This window comes from Vigna radiata, chromosome 2 (assembly GCF_000741045.1).
Source record: "Vigna radiata var. radiata cultivar VC1973A chromosome 2, Vradiata_ver6, whole genome shotgun sequence".
In the NCBI taxonomy this organism is placed as follows: Eukaryota; Viridiplantae; Streptophyta; class Magnoliopsida; order Fabales; family Fabaceae; genus Vigna; species Vigna radiata.
Window position 1 is genome coordinate 12,756,096 of NC_028352.1, and position 20,013 is coordinate 12,776,108.

General features: G+C 31.9%; 1 protein-coding gene across 1 annotated transcript; it reads left to right on the forward strand.

Moving 5' to 3' along the window:
- Nucleotides 1-13,151: 13,151 nt before the first annotated feature.
- On the forward strand, nt 13,152-18,175 carry LOC106755628 ((-)-germacrene D synthase). The gene is made up of 7 exons (XM_014637815.2): nt 13,152-13,341; nt 13,787-14,069; nt 14,658-15,033; nt 15,142-15,363; nt 15,447-15,585; nt 16,977-17,222; nt 17,815-18,175. Exons 1-7 carry the CDS (start codon nt 13,201-13,203, stop codon nt 18,115-18,117), a joined length of 1,710 nt encoding a protein of 569 aa, XP_014493301.1. The 5' UTR covers nt 13,152-13,200; the 3' UTR covers nt 18,118-18,175.
- The last annotated feature ends 1,838 nt before the right edge of the window (nt 18,176-20,013 follow it).

Sequence of the window (20,013 nt, forward strand, 5' to 3'; positions counted from 1 at the left end):
TTGCTCCTAGTATGTCTCGTCTCATGTTGCATGCACAAGAAAAAAAAACCCTAGTAGCACTTTTTTATATTCCATAAAATAAAAATAAAAACAAAATAAAAAGATAAAAAGATATATACAATCAAGCCAAACTTAATCAAGTTACACTACTAGATAAGTTAAACCACGAGTCCCCGGCAACGGCGCCAAAAACTTGTTAAGTCCCTAGCAAGTGTACCAGATTGTTATCAAGTAATATAAACGGGTAAGTCCGAGTATCGTTTTCCCAAAGGACTCTTAGGCCTTAACTTTCATCTAACCTAATCTTGTAAGACTTGAGAAAAGAATAATATTGGTGGTTTTATGCAAAGAACAAAAATAAACATGCAATGCAATTTATTCAAATGGTTTTGAGAACTATGGATGAATGTTGTTGTTGGGGTTTACAATTTCATCTTATTCACTCTCATATATCTACTCTTCTTATTTAATTCACTTGTTTATCTAATTGTCATGCAAACTTTCTGAATTACCCTTAGCCCAATTCCTTGGTGAAAAGAGCCTATTACTAATTATCGGCTTGCTATCCCTAGCCTCCCCTAGTAACTAATAATGCAATGCGTGCTGAAGCAAAAATGCAATTGATCGTCCTATCCCTATCCCTAGGCAATAGCACATAATCAAGGAATTTCCCAACAGTTCATGACATTACCGTACGTCCCCATATCGATAAAGACAAACATCATTTACTGAATGAGTTAAACAATAAAAGCTTTGAGCGCAGATGAGAACCCAACAATTGATAAACAAGTATATGACAAGCATATGAAAATAAATAAGAATTTTAATATATGAGAGTTTCAAAAGAATGCATTGTTCCCCAACAACAAAGGGTTTAGTTCACCATTGACATAGTGAAACTAGATGAAAATAATGAAAGAATGGAAAAAGAAAACCCTAGATTTGATAAGAAGGAGCCTAAGCATCCAGGAAATCTCCTCCAAGGTGTGTGGAATGGCTCTGGGTGTTCTCTCTGCCAAAAGAATCCCTATCTAATTCGCACTGGGGGCTATATATAAGCCCAAAAAGATAACAGATAGATAACAGAAAGATTTATAGAATCTAGATAAACAAAATAGACAACCTCCCAGGCCCCTAATTTAACCGCTCAGCGGTTTGCCTTAAGCCGCTCTGGCCGCGCAGCGGTCAGTTTTGTCGCTGAGCGGTTTGCCTCTAATCGCTCTGAGCGCTCAACGGTCCATTCTGGCGCTCAGCGGCTTGTTTGACTCTTCTTTTCATCATTTTTATCCTTCTTTCATGGGTCTAAGTCCACCTTACTTTACTTCCATCTTTAATTCATCCAAAAACCCTGCAAAACAATGCAAAACAAGCATAATATCTCTAAAACCAACTTTTGACTCTCAAGAGACTCAACTTAAGTGTTTTACTTGATTTAGAGCTCATTCTAAGCCTCAAAGGGTGTGTTTTACTATCAATTTTAAGTATGAAAATAACGGTTTTTAGACCGTTATCACTCCCTTTCCTGGAAGTGAACTTGGGTGTCTTTTGCCTCCTTAGCACCGTTCTTTCAAAAATAGGACAATGTCTCACAAGTCCACTTTGAGAGTACCAACTCAAGTCTAAAGCAAATGGAAAGATCTACAATCCACCCTCAATGAAAGGAGCGAAATCAAGACAGCACATGGTAGAAGTCAAAAAAATGAATGAAAACTTCAAGACAAATGATGAAATTTGAACCTAAAAATGCAAGAAACTTGGCACAAAGCAAGGTGGCAGTAATCTAAAGATTTTTAAGAGACAAAACAACAAGAAATAAAAGTTAAAACAGTGGCACAAAATGAACAAGACAGCAAAGAAAATTAACACAACTAAGAAGTAAATCACATCAACATACCATGCATATATGAAGAGTAAGATCTAGCAATGATGGAAATAATTTTGGAAAACTTCAAACCTATATATTTTATATGTTTTGATGATAAAAGAGGCTTTTAAATGAAGGATCAAACACACTAGATACAACAATGAAAGTCTTGGCCAGAAACTCACACAACTTCAAACAACTTGAATCATAATTGGAAAAAAAAAATTTGGGAAGTCTGATACAGCAAGGAAGTCTCGGCCAAGCAGTATTTAAAGGTGCAATTGTGTTTGATTAAAAGGACAATTAGAATTGATGAATACCTCTAATAATTCAGAACATATAAGCAAAGTTCAGACACTTAAATCCTATGGTGATCAAACTCAATTCAACATACAAGTATGAAGATGTAAAAATACTCTTAACTATGCAATATCAGAATTAGTTTCTAGAAAACTCCTAAAGATGACAAACATATGACTAATTCAAACCTGGCTCTGATACCACATGATGGGGAAGTGCACACCTAGAGAGAATATTCTAAAATGGCATACAAGATATGGAGAGAAATTAAAAATGGAAAAGATTGAGAAAGATGAAATTTATGACTTCAGGATGCGCCACTTGAAGGAAGCTCCAAGATAAGCATCAAAGGAGGACAGCCACTTGCTTGAGCAAGATAAGGTCTGCCCAAAATAGGGACTTGGAGAAAGAATACTATCTCAAAAGAAGATTGCAAAAGTGGAAATCAACTCAAATTTCAATTGATTCAAAGTAAGGTACAAAAAGGAGACCCCTAAGCCTTCTTATATAACCTTTGGAGTGAGCTAGGATGCAAGATCTAGGAGATGTGGGACTTTTGAGTGTGTAGTCCATCCAGCAGCTGTTGCAGGTCTTCTAGGGACTTTTGAGTCCCACATTGCTCAATTCTCTCTACTCCAAAGGGTTTATAAGGCACCTAGTTCTCCTATAGTTCAAAACATGAAAGCTAACTATGTTATCTTGTACTACAAGCTATGGAAAACGAATTACTCTTCTTTTCTTTTAAGTTCAAGCTATGTGAAGCCCCACATTGCTTGTATTAAAGGAAAATGAAGAGTTTATAAATGTTTCCTCACTAGAAATGAAACGAAAGCAAAAAAGGCAAAATACAAGCCCATGAAACCTACACTATTCTTTTTTATTCTTTTTGTCACTCTAAAAGCTCTTCATTGTTGCCCCATCTATGATCATATCAAAAATAGAAGAAGGTAAAAAGAAAATAGAAGACACATTTTGTTCTAAGTGTCAAAGCATTGTGCACAAGTCTCTTGAATGCCCCAACAAGAAAATTATGATGTTAAGGGCCAAAAGCTTGAGTAAAAGTGTAAAGGTCTCCTTGCCATCTTCCTCTAAAATCATGGCAAGAAAAGACCCAAAGCATCATTGTGTGAAAAATAAAATTTTCAAGAAAAATGCTCCTACTTTCCAAGACCTTAATCATTCACTTGATTTAAGGTGTATCATTATTGGGAGCTACATCCTTCACATACTCACTATTATAACACTTGTTCTAACTTGTGTTATAAAATGGGTATTTTACCCTGGTGGAAAACTAAGGAAGAATTGAAGATTATGAAGAAAAGGAAGTTGCCTTTAGTCAATGTTGAAGATTTGAGGGCAAATCCTTTTTCAAGAGGGAGGGAATGATGGCATACCCCTTGCCGGACCTAGCACATTCATGAAGAGTTGGAGACATCTATAGAAGATGAACCTATACTCTTTCTCTTAGGCCATCTAAAGCCATCATCAAGATTTATTAGAGTTAGAATAATTTTGGGCCTTGTATTTTGAGCCAAGTAGTCTAGATTTTATTTGGGCTTTGTATTGTGGGACAAGTAGTATAGATTTTATTTGGGCTTTGTATTGTGGGCCTAGTAGTATAGGATTTCAATTGGGCCTTGTATTTTGGGCCAAGTAGAATAGGATTTTGACCAAACAAGTCAACAAAGGGTCAAGGCCCAAAGTTGACTATGCTTGGACCTCCAAAATGGGTGTGTTGACCAAGGGGTCAACATTTTGGCTAAGCTTGGAGGACAAGGGAGCAAGATTTTGTCCTAGAGATGTGGAGGCTTCTGTTAACGGATTGGCAAGCGTACCAAATCGTATCAAGTAATAATAAATGGTAAGTCCAAGTATCGTTTTCCCAAGAGACTCGAAAGACCTTATCGTTCGTGTGAATTAAGATCGTAAGACTTGAAAATAAAAATTAATTAATTGAGTATGAGAACAAAATATAAACATGCAAAAGAGATTGATTCAATTAACAGGAAGTAAACAATGGATGAATGGAGTTGTTGGGGGTTTACAATTTCATCTTATCCGCTCTGTCTTATTTACTCCTCTTGATTTATTAGCTTGATTAACTAATTGTCATGCAACTTTCTTAGCCTACCTTAATCCGATCCCTCAGCGAAAAGAGCCTATTACTAATTACTGGCTTGCTATCCCTAGCCTCCCCTAGCAATTAATAAAGCATTATAGAGCAGAAGTGAAAAACAATTGATTGTCCTACCCCTATCCCTAGGTGGTATTGCTTAATCAAGGAATTACTCACCAGTTCATGACATTATTGTACGTCCCCGTATCAATAAAGATAAAGAACAATTACCAAATGAGTTAAACGATAAAGCATTAAGCACATATGAGAACCCAACAATTAATAATTAAAGCATAAGGAAACCATATAAATAAAAAAGAGTTTCAATAGAAGAGAGTATCAAAAGATTACATTGTTTCCCTCAACAACAATAGGGTTTAGTTCACCATTGACATGGTGAATCTAGATGAAAAATGGATGAAGAATGGAAAAGCAAACCCTAGATAAGAAGAAATGGAGCCTAAGCATCCAAGAGATCTTCTCCAGAGAGTGAAATTAGGTCTGGCCGCCCCCTTCTGTCAAAAGAATACATCTAAACTCACAATAGGGATATTTATAGGTGAGGAGTGCAACAGAAAACAGGCTCAAGCCCAGTAGACAACCGCCCGACGGAACAAGTGTGGTGCCCAGCGGTTTCCCACAAATTGCACTACCGCCCGGCGGTAGGGGTCTACCGCCCGGCGGTTTGCCTCTAATCGCAAATCAGCCCAACGCCCATGCAGGTGCCTACTCCTCGCCCTGGACCGCCCGACGGTGGAATTTGCCGCCGGGCGGTGCGTCGACTCTTCAATTCTTCAATTTTCTTCTCTTTTCTTGAGTCTATGACCTTTATCTTCAACTTCATTCTTCACTTTCTCAAAAATGCTACAAAACAATGCAAAAAAAGCATAATATCGCTAAAAATAGCTTTTGACTCTCTACAGACTCATTTATAGAGTTTCGCTTGATTCTAAGCTCATTCTAAGTAGTAAAGGGAGTAATTTGGTCTAAAATGACATATGAAAATAATTGTTTTTCAACCTTCATCAGCTTCCCATTGCAGAGTTTTCCTCCTAGGTAGTGGCCATGTGTCACTCTAGGAATGGAGATTTTTTCCATAGGTAGTGGCCACATNTCACTCTCTCATTTGAGAGGATTTTTGCCACTTGTCTCTCTCTTATTAGAGAGGATTTCTCCTTGCTCTCCAAGACAACCAAGGTGACTCTTTTAGGTTAAAGTTTCAACTCATTTTGAGACACCTTAGCCTATAAATAGAGGTGTTCTCCATCATGTAATCACCTTTGATTTAGAGTAAAGTTATGCTGCCATTTTTGTGTCATACTACTCTTTTAAGGTCACCTTAGGCTAGAGCAACCCAAGTGACCTCCTCTAGCCACCTTCCTCCAAGAGTTGGCCCAACCTCTCTTAGAGAACCACCAAACACACCTTCCATCACCATTCAAACTCATCAAAACTATGAGCTATCAACACCTTTCACCACCACCAAATTTCGCAATCTTCATCCATTATCTTGTGGCTTGATTTGCTTCTAAATTTGGCTTGTCCTAGATAGAACATTATTTTTGCCATCACCATGATTCATACAAGTACATTATCAATAGAAATATTTGTTGGTAATATCAATTCTAATTTATTGATAAATTTTTTATCGACAAAAATATTTGTGAATAATATTATTTATAAAATTTGTTTTACATTTGATTTATTAACTAAAAATAACGATATTTGATAATTATTAACAGTCTTACAGTGGAAGATGACTAAGGCTAGCTTAAGTGCTTAACTCTTGATACTTTATTTTTTCTCATTCTCTATAAAACCATGCATTAAACGAGTAACATATTTGATTCTACCAACATAATTTATCAAGCAATGGTAAGCAATAATACATTAGAAAGTGACATGATCGTACCAATAATAGCAATAAAATATCATGTTATGAAAAATAAAAAATTAATCAAAATGTACAGAAAACACTTAACCTCCCATATATGATTTTTCCAACGTGTGGCCAAGAATAAAAACATTGAATAGGTCGTGCACTTTAATTAAATTACGCACGGGGTGAAATATAGTGGATCAGCAACAAACACTAAATAGGCATCAAAATGTTGTGACATTTGCTTGTCCGGAGTAGAAGAAGATAATAGACCCATGCCTAAGAGAATGATAGGAAATGACATTTTGTTATTTTATATCATCACTATGTATATTATTATTATTATTTTAAAAATTATTTATATTTATTATCATCTAAAAATAATATTTTATTAATAAAAAATGTTAACCAGTTATTTAAGTAAAAAAGTATTGTGAAAAATATTTTGTCCCTAAGAAAACAGTCATTACCACCATTTTGCAAAACTTATAACATTAGTCAAGGTTGAGTACTTTGAAGTAGGTTTGGACTGTGACATCACAACATTAAAAACTAAGTTTGAAATAAAAAAGTAAAAAGTATAACAAAGAAAAATCTTAATAAATTTTTTAGATGTCAAAATTAAAATACTATTAATTTTCTTAAAAGATTTAAAAAAAACTCTCAGTAATATATTAGATTATAGTTGGTTTAGTTAAGTATAAAACATATTTTGTGTCTACTACAATTAAAAAGTTCTCTGAGCTCCAATAAAGATTGAAATAATTGAATATGCATTTATTAAAAAAACAACTTATGAAGTTTTAGCCTCTGTTCCTTTCAATGGATTTTATTGTTGAAGCATATTTGGAAAGACGAATTTATGAGATCGTTTGTGTTCGTTTTCATGAATTTGAAAGGAAAGAAGAGCGACGATTTGCGGGATAGATTGCATTTTTTATCTCTGCTGATGGGAAGAGATTTGCGATGATTTTTATGAAATATCCATTTTACCCCTTCCATTTACAAGGTACATGATAAACTGATTGGTGGTAGAACCTTGGGAAAAGTGCTCTCTTCATTCTCTTTTACTTCATAATTTATCATCAGTTTAATCCATTTTTATTGAGATATTAAAATACATTAAATTGAAATAATTTTTTAATTTATAATGGTTTGCTTTTATAATTACTTTATTCGGTTAAAATATTTCAAATATGAGTATTGAATAAAATAATATTTTATTCTTAAAGAAAATATTTTAAATATAATTATTTAATTTTACTTAAATATATCTTTTTATTTTTGAAAATAATTTTGATTTTTTTTTCTCTTTATAATATTTTTTATCAATAAATATGTTATTAATAAATATAATTTTATATTATTTTTATCATAAAGGATATTTTGGTAATTTTAAATTTCTACCAATTAAATAAATTTTTTTATCTATCACATCAATCAAATTTTACACTAATTTTCATAAACTTTTCTCTCAAATTCATCCTCATTTACCTTCAAATCTATTCAAAAAAACAACACTTAATTCACCTTCAAATCTCCTCAAATCCATTCACTCACTCTCCCTCAAATCCTCTCTTCCAAAAGAACACACCCTTAAAGACGGTTTTTATAATTTGTTTTTTGTTTTAAAAATTTAAAATTAAATTAGGTAAGTTTAGATTTTTTTTGTAATATTATTTTTTTAAGAACGTTATTAACCGTTATTATTATTTTGATCTCTCTGTTCTCATATCAGATTAATGATATCACTTATAGCTATACATTTTTTTTTATCTCTCCTCAAATAATATTTTGTGTCCACAAATAATTCAACAAATTCTTATATAATTTGATTCAATTTTATATAAAGCCTGACATCGGAGGTAGGCTCTCCTTACTGAAATGGGCAGGTAGCATTGATGTGTCTATTTTAAGTTGGCCGGCCATGTTTCCAACTCTAATGGACTATATTGTTTGCTTTTGACAGGATGGGGTCTACTGTTGTGAGGTTAATGTACTGTTTTCAAGATTACTTGTATAAAACCAGGTTATCTCTTGAATTAATTTTGGTATGATGGGAAAGCTCTAATATTTTATTAGTCCTTAGTGTATCTCACCCTTTTTTAGGTTTAAAATAAAAAGAACTTCAAAAAAATTAATATTAATGGTTTTAGGTCCTAAAAATATTTCCCAAAAAATTTAAAAAGTTAATTTAAAATTATGATGCATTTTAATATAAATTACTTTACTAATAAATAAATAAAATCTTATTTTTTAAGTTTTTTTTACACTTTCCAAATCATGTTTGTAGACTTCGGAAAGCTTTTTATGGCCTTGAACAGGCCCCTCTTGCATGGTTTCAACGATTCAACTCGTTTTTACTCAGTCTTGGGTTCCTTAGAAGCAAGGCATATCCATCTTTATTTGTCTACCACAACACTGCTGTCACTCTATATATACTTGTTTATGTTGATGACATAATTTTGACAGGGAATAATAATTCTTTACTTAAAAAAATTTGGCAAGGTTCAAAACTGAGTTTGCTATCAAGGATTTAGGCCATCTAAATTACTTTCTTGGTCTCGAGGTCCACTATACTACCAATGATCTCTTTCTTAGCCAGACTAAATAGGCTCAAGACATTTTATCTAGGGCCCAGATGTTGGATGCAAAACCGACAGTCACACCTCTCCAACGTCATATTCAACTGACAACCATAGGAGATTCGATCCCACTCAATATCGCTCTCTCGTTGGTGCACTCCAGTATCTCACTATAACTCCTCCTGACTTGTCCTACGCGGTAAATTTGGTTAGTCAGTTTCTTCAAGCTCCAACAAATGATCACTTTCAAGCAGTTAAATGCATCCTTCAATATGTCAAGGGCACCATGTCCTATGGCCTATCCTTCACCTGTGGAGCTTCCCTTAATGTTCTTAAATACTCGGATGCTGATTGGGCTCGATGTATTGATACTACACGATCTACCTATGGTTATTCCATCTTCTTAGGCGGTAATCTCGTCTCATGGAGTGCTAAGAAAAAACCAACCGTAGCTCGATCAAGTTGTGAATCAGAATATAAAGCCATGGCTAATGCAGCAGCTGAACTAATATGGATTACTCATCTTCTACATGATCTGCATATTTCCTATCAAGCGCCAACTCTTCTGTGTGACAACAAGAGTGCTATATTCCTCTCCCAAAATCCGGTGGCTCACAAACGCGCTAAACATATTGATATTGATTATCACTTTGTTCGAGAGCTTGTTCTATCAATCAAACTCATCACTCAATTCATTCCTTTTGATCTCCAGCTAGCAGACATATTCACTAAAAGTCTGCCTCGACTATTGTTCCAGTTCTTCAGAGCCAAGCTTCACGTTGGACCAAATCCCACACTTTGCTTGAGGGGGATGATAGGAAATAATATATTTGATTATAGTTTACCTTATCTAGTTTCTGCATAATTGATTCTGTCTTAAATAATTGATATATTCTTTCCTTAATTATTGTACGTTAATTATTGTACCCTGGTTATGTACATTCTGTATATTGTATATTGGTTACTCTTTCAACATTAATAAAACACATTTGTTACAATTCTTATATTTCTGTTAAAAAGAAAACCATGATGCTAGATTATTGATGTTTGCTCTGTATATTTTCTGTGATCTTGTAATTTAAGTCACAGATTGTAGGCACTTCTATTATTATTTTTGAATTAGTATATCAAGATGCTTCTAGCTGTTTTGATTTTAGTAATTGTCAAACTCAGTTAAAACAAAACAAAAAATTAAAAGTGACATTATATTATTGGATGACTATCGAGTGTGTTGCATCTTTGTGGATACCGTGTTATGTAGTGACATTCAACCTATATTCACTTTGTTCAATATTAATGCTCATGCACCGTGATTCTTGTACCGTGATTATGTTTTTCTTCAAGCTGAAAGGCAAAAATCTCCTATTGGACATGTTGATGATTGGGCAATTGAATTCTTAAAACTGACTGAGGATGATGTCTCTGCCACTTTAATGCAAGTACTTTTCTTCATTCGTTAAAACCATTTTAGATTTTAGCAAGTTGTTAACAACTAAGTGTTAATTATGGTAATCAAACCCAATTGTAGTTTCTTGACAAAGATAAAATAAATATTTACTACCTTGTAGGCAATACTAAAATATTTGTTGTAGTTTCTTGCTTCTTGCCTTCCAGCCTTACTGAGTTATAATGATGAATTTGTCAAACAACTAACCATTATATCTGTCTTCCCTTTATTCACTAAGTTCTTGGTAAAAATCATATTGCAGTTAGAAATTGAAAAGGTAAAAAAAAGAAGAGAAGAAAGGGCATTTGAGAAAGCACAACATGAAGAAGAAATGGTAAGTTCATTCTATAATATGTTATTAGAAAAGTTGTCATTAATCTATTTGATGGACAATTCTTTCTTAACACTTGACACTCTTGTTTTTTACTGGTGCCTGGCTGTGGTGGGTATATGCTAGTATGACATGTTAATTATTCCCTATCCTGTTAGTGCATAAACTATTATGTCTTATCCATATTCTCTCTCACAACTGGCAGCTAGAGAGCGTGCACGGCTGTGTTCAATGACTGAGAAAAGAAAGAAAGAGGGAAAATGTTTATATGGTGAAGGAAAAACATTCAGAACAGAACATGTAATCTTTATATGTTGAAGAAAGGTTGAATATATCTATAGTTTATCTCACCCTTTATGTGTATTGTAGGTTTGGGGTTATATTATTGATTGTGTGTCTCTATTAGGTAGTGTGTGTGAAGACTTTGCATTGGTTTCCATTAATTTCATCACCATCTTATTTTCTGAATAATTTTCTGACTCACAGGTATTTATTTCTAGTTTCCACTAATTACATTGATGGATTGGTTAACGTTCATTAAGGTTTAAGATTTCATCTATAGAAAAACATTCTTAAAAACATTTTTTTTGTGATGTTAAGCATTTTTGAGCTCCCTTATAGTTATGAATATCAAACGATCATGACAATAATTTTATTTTAAAAAAAAAAAAACTGATTTTTCGACGGTTTTGGACAACTCCGGTAATTAACGGTGGTTTTTGACAACCCCAGTAATTACCGGCGGTTTTGACAACCCCGATAATTACTGACGGTTTTGACAATCTCGATAATTACCGACAGTTTTGAAAAAACTCTAGTAAAAATCACCGATAATTGTGACACCTTTTTTCTCAATAGTTTCTCTAACCGCTGGAAACATATTTAGGAGGATTAAAAACTTGATAACCGTATTAAAAAAAACCCCTTGGATTTTGTTTTAAGGAATCTTTAATTAATACCCATTAAATAATTTTTCTCATATATCATATGGATTAAATCTTATATTAATTTTTACAAACTTTATTTCTTAATCTATTCTTATTCAACTCTAAATTCACACAAATAAACAATAAATAATTTATTCTCAAATTTCTTTAAATTTATTCCCTCGCTTTCTTTCAAATTCTTTTTCCAAAATAAACACACCTTTAAACAACTTGGATGAAATACAGATTTGGAACGTGTTGACGGTGAGGTGCCAGATCACCCACTAATCAAGCACTCACTGAAAGAGTGTACTATAGCAAAACCGAAAGTGAGAAAGAAATTGATTGATTAAATAATGGTTTAAAATAGACTTAAAAAGATTATTATTTAATGATACCAAAGAAATAAACAGTATTTTTTATTCTTTTATTGGTCGACACATTGTGAGAAAAGTGACGTGTATTCATAAATGACATGCAAAATATTGTTACTGAAAGCAGACACGGAACTTTTTAGCTGTTGAAAAGGACACTTCATATTTTTATATATTAAAAAAGTATTATAGTAATAGTTGAATAAAAAAGTAGCGAAAAAATTTACTTTTATAAAAAGTGATTTCTAATATGTTATTTTATTGGAGTATATAGTTATTTTTATTTAAAGAGTTTATTTTCTTTTTAAAAATAATCAAAGATAAAATAGGAATACGATTTTTTTTACCAGTTTTTTAACATATTGTTATAGATTTTATTTAAAATTTTAAAATATAAATATAAATTTTTTTAATCAAAGAGAAAAAATCACTTTACATATTATTATTAAAAAAGACATTTTTTATTTATTTAAATAAAATATCGTATTCTAATTTTGTTAATGAAGAAAATGACTAAAAGAAATAAGCAAAGTAATATGTGAACAATCCGAAAGGAAACAAGTAAAAGGGAAGACATTAATATACATAGCTCGCAAGTGTATATATAAAAAAAAAAAAAATATTAGGATTCAAATAATTATTTTGGTGAAAAGTGAAAAACATAACTCTTAAAAATAAAATTGAAGTGAACTGTAAGAATTTTAAAATTGGCACATAACATTTGGAAAATCTTATTTCATTTGTCACACAAGGATTGTAATTTTGTTTTTCATATAAACATGTACGTATCTTATATATATGTATTAAAATGTAGAAAAACATACCACTTTTACGAAACAGTTTTATTGAAATAATCATACTCTTATTTTGATTAAAATGAATAAAGCGATAAATTTGAGAAAAAAGTATTTTGAGATGATTAAAGCTGAAATAATTGTGAGATTAAAGTAGTATCTTATAAATAAAAACAGTTTTGATATAAAAAATAATATTGAAAGTAATTTTAAAACAAATAAAAAAATGTTTGATTATCTTTTTGTTTTATTATTTTATTTATTTTATTTCCTTTTATTCTTCTACTAATAAAATGTTCGAGTTCCTTAAATTTAAAAGTATCAAATAAGATTAATTAAAAAATAAATTAAAGAGACTAACGGTTCCGAAATTCAAAAGATTCACTTTAGATAAAACCACATTTAATTCGATCTCAAGAATCTGTTCATATTATCTTTGGGCCTACATAATAGTGGTTAGTGACACTGATACCTCTCTTGTATTCCTATAAATTTGAGTTTGAGTTCTTGAGTGTTCAAAGCAAAAATCATCTTGTCCCTCTTCAATTTAAAGCCATCGAATATAATATACTAGAAAACGAAGCATGTCTATGGTATCATCATCATCATCACTTCCTGTTTTCCCCCAGGATGCCAAACCCAACTCAAATTTCACTCGACAAATTGCAGCTTTTCATCCTTCCATTTGGGGGGACTATTTCCTTTCCTATGATTCTAGTTTTCATGTAAGTGCACACAACACCATTCATGTCTAATCTTACTTTTTAGATTTAGTTTCATTTACTTATCTTTTGTTTTGGAATAATTTTAGTAGTCTACTATTCACGTCAAATTTCATAAAAGGAATATACTCATAACAACAGTTGTTTACTTTAGGAAAATGATATTTTAACACCATTTTTTACACCATTTTAACACTGCACACGTGTCAAAATATGGTTGGACGATTTCAAATTAAAAAACAAACTTTGGTTTTTCTCTTCCAAATATACCCCTGTCTCAACTTTTTTAATTTGAAATCGTCCAATCACATCTTGACACGTGTGCAGTGTTAAAATAGTGTCAAAAAATAGTGTTAAAATATCATTGTCCTACTTTATGTCTGGTGTTTTCGCATTTTCCAAAATCAACAAAATTTTCTTACGGTGGAGTTTTCATAACCACATGCAGGAAGATGATAGCGACATCCAACAACTTACACTGTTAAAAGAATATGTGAGGAAGATGATTGTATGTCCTGTTGATAACAATTTCCTCTTTAAATTAAACATCATCAATTCAGTCCAACGATTGGGTGTTTCTTATCATTTTGAACACGAAATTGATGAAGCATTGCATCAAATTTATGAGATTTCAACAAAGGAGAACAATATAATAAGTTGCAATGATGAACTTCATCATCTCGCTTTACTCTTCCGGTTGCTTAGACAGCAAGGATATCCTATTTCGTCCGGTATGACTTTACGATTATTACACCAATTTTACACTTTAACAATCTAATATTTGTAATAACTCACCATGTTGATATTCTTTTCTTCATTTGTTTTCACTTTTTTCATTACCTCACTGTCACCGAGTTTTGGTCATATAGCTAGTGAAGTTTAGAGGAAAAATACGACCAAACCATTTTGTAAGCTTTTATTGTTTTTATCAGCAAATTAATTAATAGTAGGACACTTGAAGGGTTGTAACCTTTTTAAAAAAAACACATACAAAGTTTTCCCTTGGTTTAACGGATATATTTAGAAATTTATAGTGCAAAAATCTAACAAAAATTACTTCAACAAAATTAAGTTGATTTGGCAAATATTTACATTTTTAAAATAGAAAACGGTATAAAAAAAGGAAAATAAACATGTATCATAATTTGAAAAACTATAAAAGATGAAAAGAAATATGAAACATATTTACATTTTCTTTCCTTTTTTTATAAATTCTTATAAAAAAGAATTGTTCAAGAAGACCCTATACGAATAAGCATCATATATATTTAAATACACATATATCTTGAAATTTAACACATTCTTTACTTGCAAGACAGATGTATTTTTCCAATTCAAGGACAAAGCAGGAAAGTTTAAGGAGAGCATTGTGAATGATGTAGAAGGAATGTTGAGGTTGTATGAAGCATCCCAATTAAGATTCCATGGAGAAGAGATACTGGAAGAGGCATATAGTTTCACTCTTATTGAGTTAACTAAGTCATTAACTACCAAATTAAGCCCCTTTCTTTCTGGGTTAGTGCACCATAGTATAGGACAAGCACTTCGCAAGGGAATGCCTAGGTTGGAGGCAAGATATTATATATCTTTCTACCAGCAAGATCCTTCACATAATGAATGTTTATTAACCTTTGCAAAACTAGACTTTAATATGTTGCAGAATCTCCATCGAAAAGAAGTCTGCAGCGAGACCAAGTAAATATTTTCCTCCAAAAGTTAAATTTTATTATTAAATGAAAAGTAAATAAGTAAAGCCAAGTCTACGACTTTTTTGAGAAATTAATTTGGGATTTTCTTGTTCAGGTGGTGGCTTAAGGATTTGAATGTTCCCACTAATTTTCCTTTTGTACGAGATAGGATTGTAGAAGCTTGCTTTTGGATTGTTGGAGTTTATTATGAGCCGCAGTATTGTCTTGCTAGAAGAATACTGAGGAAAGTATTAGCCATATCATCCATCATTGATGATGTGTATGATGCCTATGGAACCATTGATGAACTAGAGATTTTTACAGATGCAATAGAAAGGTCTTTTTAATCTTATTTTTCAATTTAATATCGTTTTTATCTTATTTAAATAAATATAAAGTAAACTTTCTAATGATTAGCAGGTGGGATATCTCCTCATTAGTTGATCTCCCAGAATATATGAGATTATGTTACAAGGAACTTTTGGAAATTTTTGAAGAAACAGAGCAGGAGTTGAGAAAGCGGGGTAAAGAAAACTTCGTCAAGTATGCAGAAAAAGAAGTACGGTTAAGTTTTTTCTTTTATTTCTTTATTTATTATTGTTACTTTTAGAAGTTTATCCTTTAATTGGACTTATCAAATTAAGTAAAATTGCATATTAGATACCTTATATATATTTGGTCATAAAATTGCATATTAGATACCTTAAAAATAAAAATATAAAAATAGTCTTTCATTTTCTACAATTAGGTCCATAATAGTAAAATAAAATGTAGCTTGAAGTTTCACATTAAGTAGAAAAGAATAGAAAAGTAACATATTTAACCAGTTATTTTAAAGATTTTATTGTTAAATATGGTGTCATAATCTTAAATGAGTTTATTAACTTTTATTCATATTTGCACTAAATTTTTATAGTATATTTCCTCCCAAAGATTCCAATTCTAATATCATGTTTTGAAAATTAGACAGTTCACTTTTTTGGTTAATTTCAACAAGCTTGTGTTCACCGCACTCCAATATGTTTTTTTCCATTAAAAATTGATATCACGTCTTAAAATTGATAAAGTCTTTAATGAAAATGTTAATTTCGTCTGTTCTTAGACAAATAATTTAACCGTCAGTGCAGATGGCAGAAATAAACACAACCCACTGTTTAGTATACCTAAGCTTGATCTTTAGTATAAATAAACTAAGTATGATTTATTCACTTGATGCATAAATTTTAAAGGTCTATGACTTGTATCAATGTCTTATACGACGAATGAACTTGTTTAGAACTCTTTATAACTCTTTTAAAGGTTAATTAATTGATTGGATTTTGACCAAATAAATCCATTGGTAAACTGCAAGTAATCACTTTAGCAACAATATTTTTCCCCGACGATTTTTCTAACTGTAAAAAATGTATTTTTCAGAGACTAAAATCGTTAATAATAACAAAAATAACTCTTGATAAAAAAAAATTTCTTAGTGTTTTTTCTTTTATCATTGTATGTAAGATATGCATTCCCTATAAATAATGCATCTAATATAGCATAATAAATTATTTATTTGAAAATTTGTCTTAATGAAGTTCCAAACTGAATGAGTTTTATTTTTCAATAATTAATTTTTTTCCTTTAATCATCATGTTTAAGTCATGATACGATTTTTATGCATTATAAGAATTTTAATATACCAGTATATATTCTAAGAAAAAAATTATTTATATTTATTTGAATAGGTGTGGATATGTTGAGTTTAAAATATATTTTTTGAATGGTTTACGGACTAAACTCTTTAACTAAATAAACTTGTATAAAACCTAAACCTTATCTTTTTGTTATCCATGTAGACAACACAGATGTCCTTATTGGGTAACCTGATACTATGATACCCAATATAGCAAAAGATTTTCTTAACAAACAAAAAGAACCAAACAACGTCATATAATGTATTTTTAATTACAGATGAAAAGACTAGTCCAGGCATATCTTATAGAGGCAAGGTGGTTTAATTTCAACCACACACCAACTGTAGAGCAGTACATGGAGATTGCAACTATGTCATGTGGTTATGCTATGCTGACAACTGTATCTTTTTTGGGCATGGAAGACGCAACAGAGGAGGTCCTCATATGGGCAACGAGCCACCCAAAAATTATTGAAGCTGCTTCAATTATTTGTAGGCTCATGGATGACATTGTTGGAAGTGAGGTACATCTTAGACTATACTATTATTCTTTTCAACACGTGGATTCACTAAAAAATGGAATACAGAAGGTTAAACATTTTTATGAAAAAGCACTCCCAATCATAACAAGTTTGTCCAAAAGATGTAATAAGATTGCTCTCATTCTTATTCTCTATGCTGCTAGCTTTATATATGGAACGCAAACACATTTTGTTTTTAAACACACGTAGATGGAAAACCTTTAATTTACCATAATTCAATAATTCGTATAATTGTAGAAAGGTAGGAGAACAATATTAAATAGTGTTTTTTTATTAAATATGTATTGGACCCAGATTAATTATCAGATTTTGTTTACAGTCTTTGATTATAATACTTTATTTTTTTTAATTTTGGTCTTGAAAAAAAACTTTCATATATCATTTTAAATAATGAAACATATATAATAATAATATTGGGAAAAGGTAATTACTAGGAACTGAAGAGTGAAGAAAAATTTATTAGAGACCACAAAATTCAATAATTTGTCAAAAACAAAAATCCTATTTAATTCCCAATTTATTTATAGTTCGTTAGTTGCATTCATGTTAAATTTGTTATCCAATACTTATGTAGTTTGAGCATGAAAGAGGACACGTTGTCTCAAGCGTAGATTGCTATATGAAGCAATATAATAGTTCAAGGCAAAATGCGATTAAAGAACTGCACAAGTTGGTGGAGAATGCTTGGAAGGACATTAATAAAGAATGTCTTAATCCTACTCAAGTATCAATGAAGTTTCTCGTGCGTGTTCTCAACCTTGCACGAATGATGGACGTACTATACAAAGAACAAGATAATTATACACATTCAGGAGGAATAATGAAGGATTATATCAAAGCTTTACTAGTTAATAAGGTGCCAATGCAAATAAGCTAAACGCTTATTTCTTTTATGTATTATTGGTTTATTTCTTGAATTTCTATAATATTAATTAATGATTTTATCTTTATCTTAAGAATAATCCTTCGTAAAAGTATCAATATTAACCATAATTGATGTTAATATCTTGTTTTGAGAGTAAAATAGATCCTTTCGTCATTTTATTTAAACATAAAGGTTAAATAGATTCATTGGTCCCAATTTTTGCTGGTTTTCTTCAATTAGGTCTTCGTTTTTGAAAAATGATCAATTTAGTCCCTAAATTTGAAAATTCAAACCAATCAAGGACATTCCGTTAACTTCCCAAGACGGCGTTAAATATGGACTTTGCTGGCAAGAGTAGTTTTCATGGTGCATACAGGTGGCACAGAATGTGTTTATGACGTGGTTACTATTTTAATTTTTTAAGGATTAAAATTTTAAAAACACGTGCGAATTGGGAAATTGGGAAATTTAAAAAACACGTACTAATTTTAAAATCACGTGGTTACTAATTTAAGTTTAAGTAAGGGTAAAATGGAGAAAGTGGGAAAACTGATCTAAGGTGATTAAAAGAATCTAGGTTTGGGGAAATTGGTCGTGTGTGAAATTGGGGAAATAGGGTTCGTGGTGGTCGGGAATTGGGAGCCAGCGGTGAGCGATGAGCGGTGCTTTATATCAGAGATTAGGGTGACAAAAAGGCACGTTTTGGGAGATAATCATCATCTATCGGTGGTTTTGTCGTGGAAAGGTGTGGAGAATTTGGTTGCACTTCAAGCATGTGTTGAGGTTAGTATATCGTGTTTTTTGGATAATGTGGCATGTACAATTGTACTATTACTTTCGATATTGGTCCCCCATGTTTGATTTAGTGATGTGGTCCCCCATATTTGTAGTTCTATCGGACTATTCTTTTATGCATATGTTGTTAAAGTGGTCTTGCAATGTGGTCCACCATGTGATGTGGTTTTAATGTTGTTTAAGTCAAGTGTTGTTGCATGTTTTGTTGAAGGTTTTGTGCATATAAGTCATACCCGTTATCTGGTTTAGTTATATAGGATATTTATATAGGATAAAATGTTTTATAATTTGAAATAACTTTAGGATCTTATTTTATAGATTAAATATTGTTATTGTGTTGAAAATGGAGGAAAAATTTGATGTTGTTTTTCACCATGGAGGGAAGTTTATGAAGAATGGGTCACTTAAGTACGAGGGAGAAAGTACAACTTTCTCTTTTGACCCGGACGTTTGGAGTTATTTCCTTATTGTTAGTGTGGTAAAAGGACTTGGATATGATGGCTTTAAGGAGTTATGGTATTGTGTAGGGGGTGGTTCTGTATTAGAGAATAGGTTAGAGCTTTTGACTAATGATAGAAGAGCCATGCATATGATAAATTTAGCTAGGCTCAATGGTCAAGTGCATCTATTTGTTGTTCACCTAGCCTCCCAACCTGAGATCATATACTTGTTAGAAAATGCTTCTCATGATATAGGTGAAGTAGAAGCTGAAAATGTGATGCCTGATAGTGGTAAGGGTGAGTGTGAAAAGGAAGGTGGTGGTGAGTGTGAAGAAGAAGTTGATGGTGAGTGTGAAAAGGAAGGTAGTGGTCAGAGAGCTGAATAAGGTGATGGTGAGTGTGAAAGGGAAGGTGGTGGTCAGAGAGTTGAACAAGGTGATGATGAGTGTGAAAAGGAAGGTGGTCATGATGAGTGTGAGCAGCAAGGTGATGGTGATGGTGAGTGTGAACAACAAGGTGATGCTGAGTGTGAGCAACAAGGTCATGGTCAAGATATTGTACCTGTTGAAGAAGAAAGATGTCAGGGTGATGGGGTTGTTGAAGGTCAAATTGAAACCCAATGTGAAGGAGATACTGCTATTGTCCGTAGTTGTAGCTCTAGTGGTGAGGATAA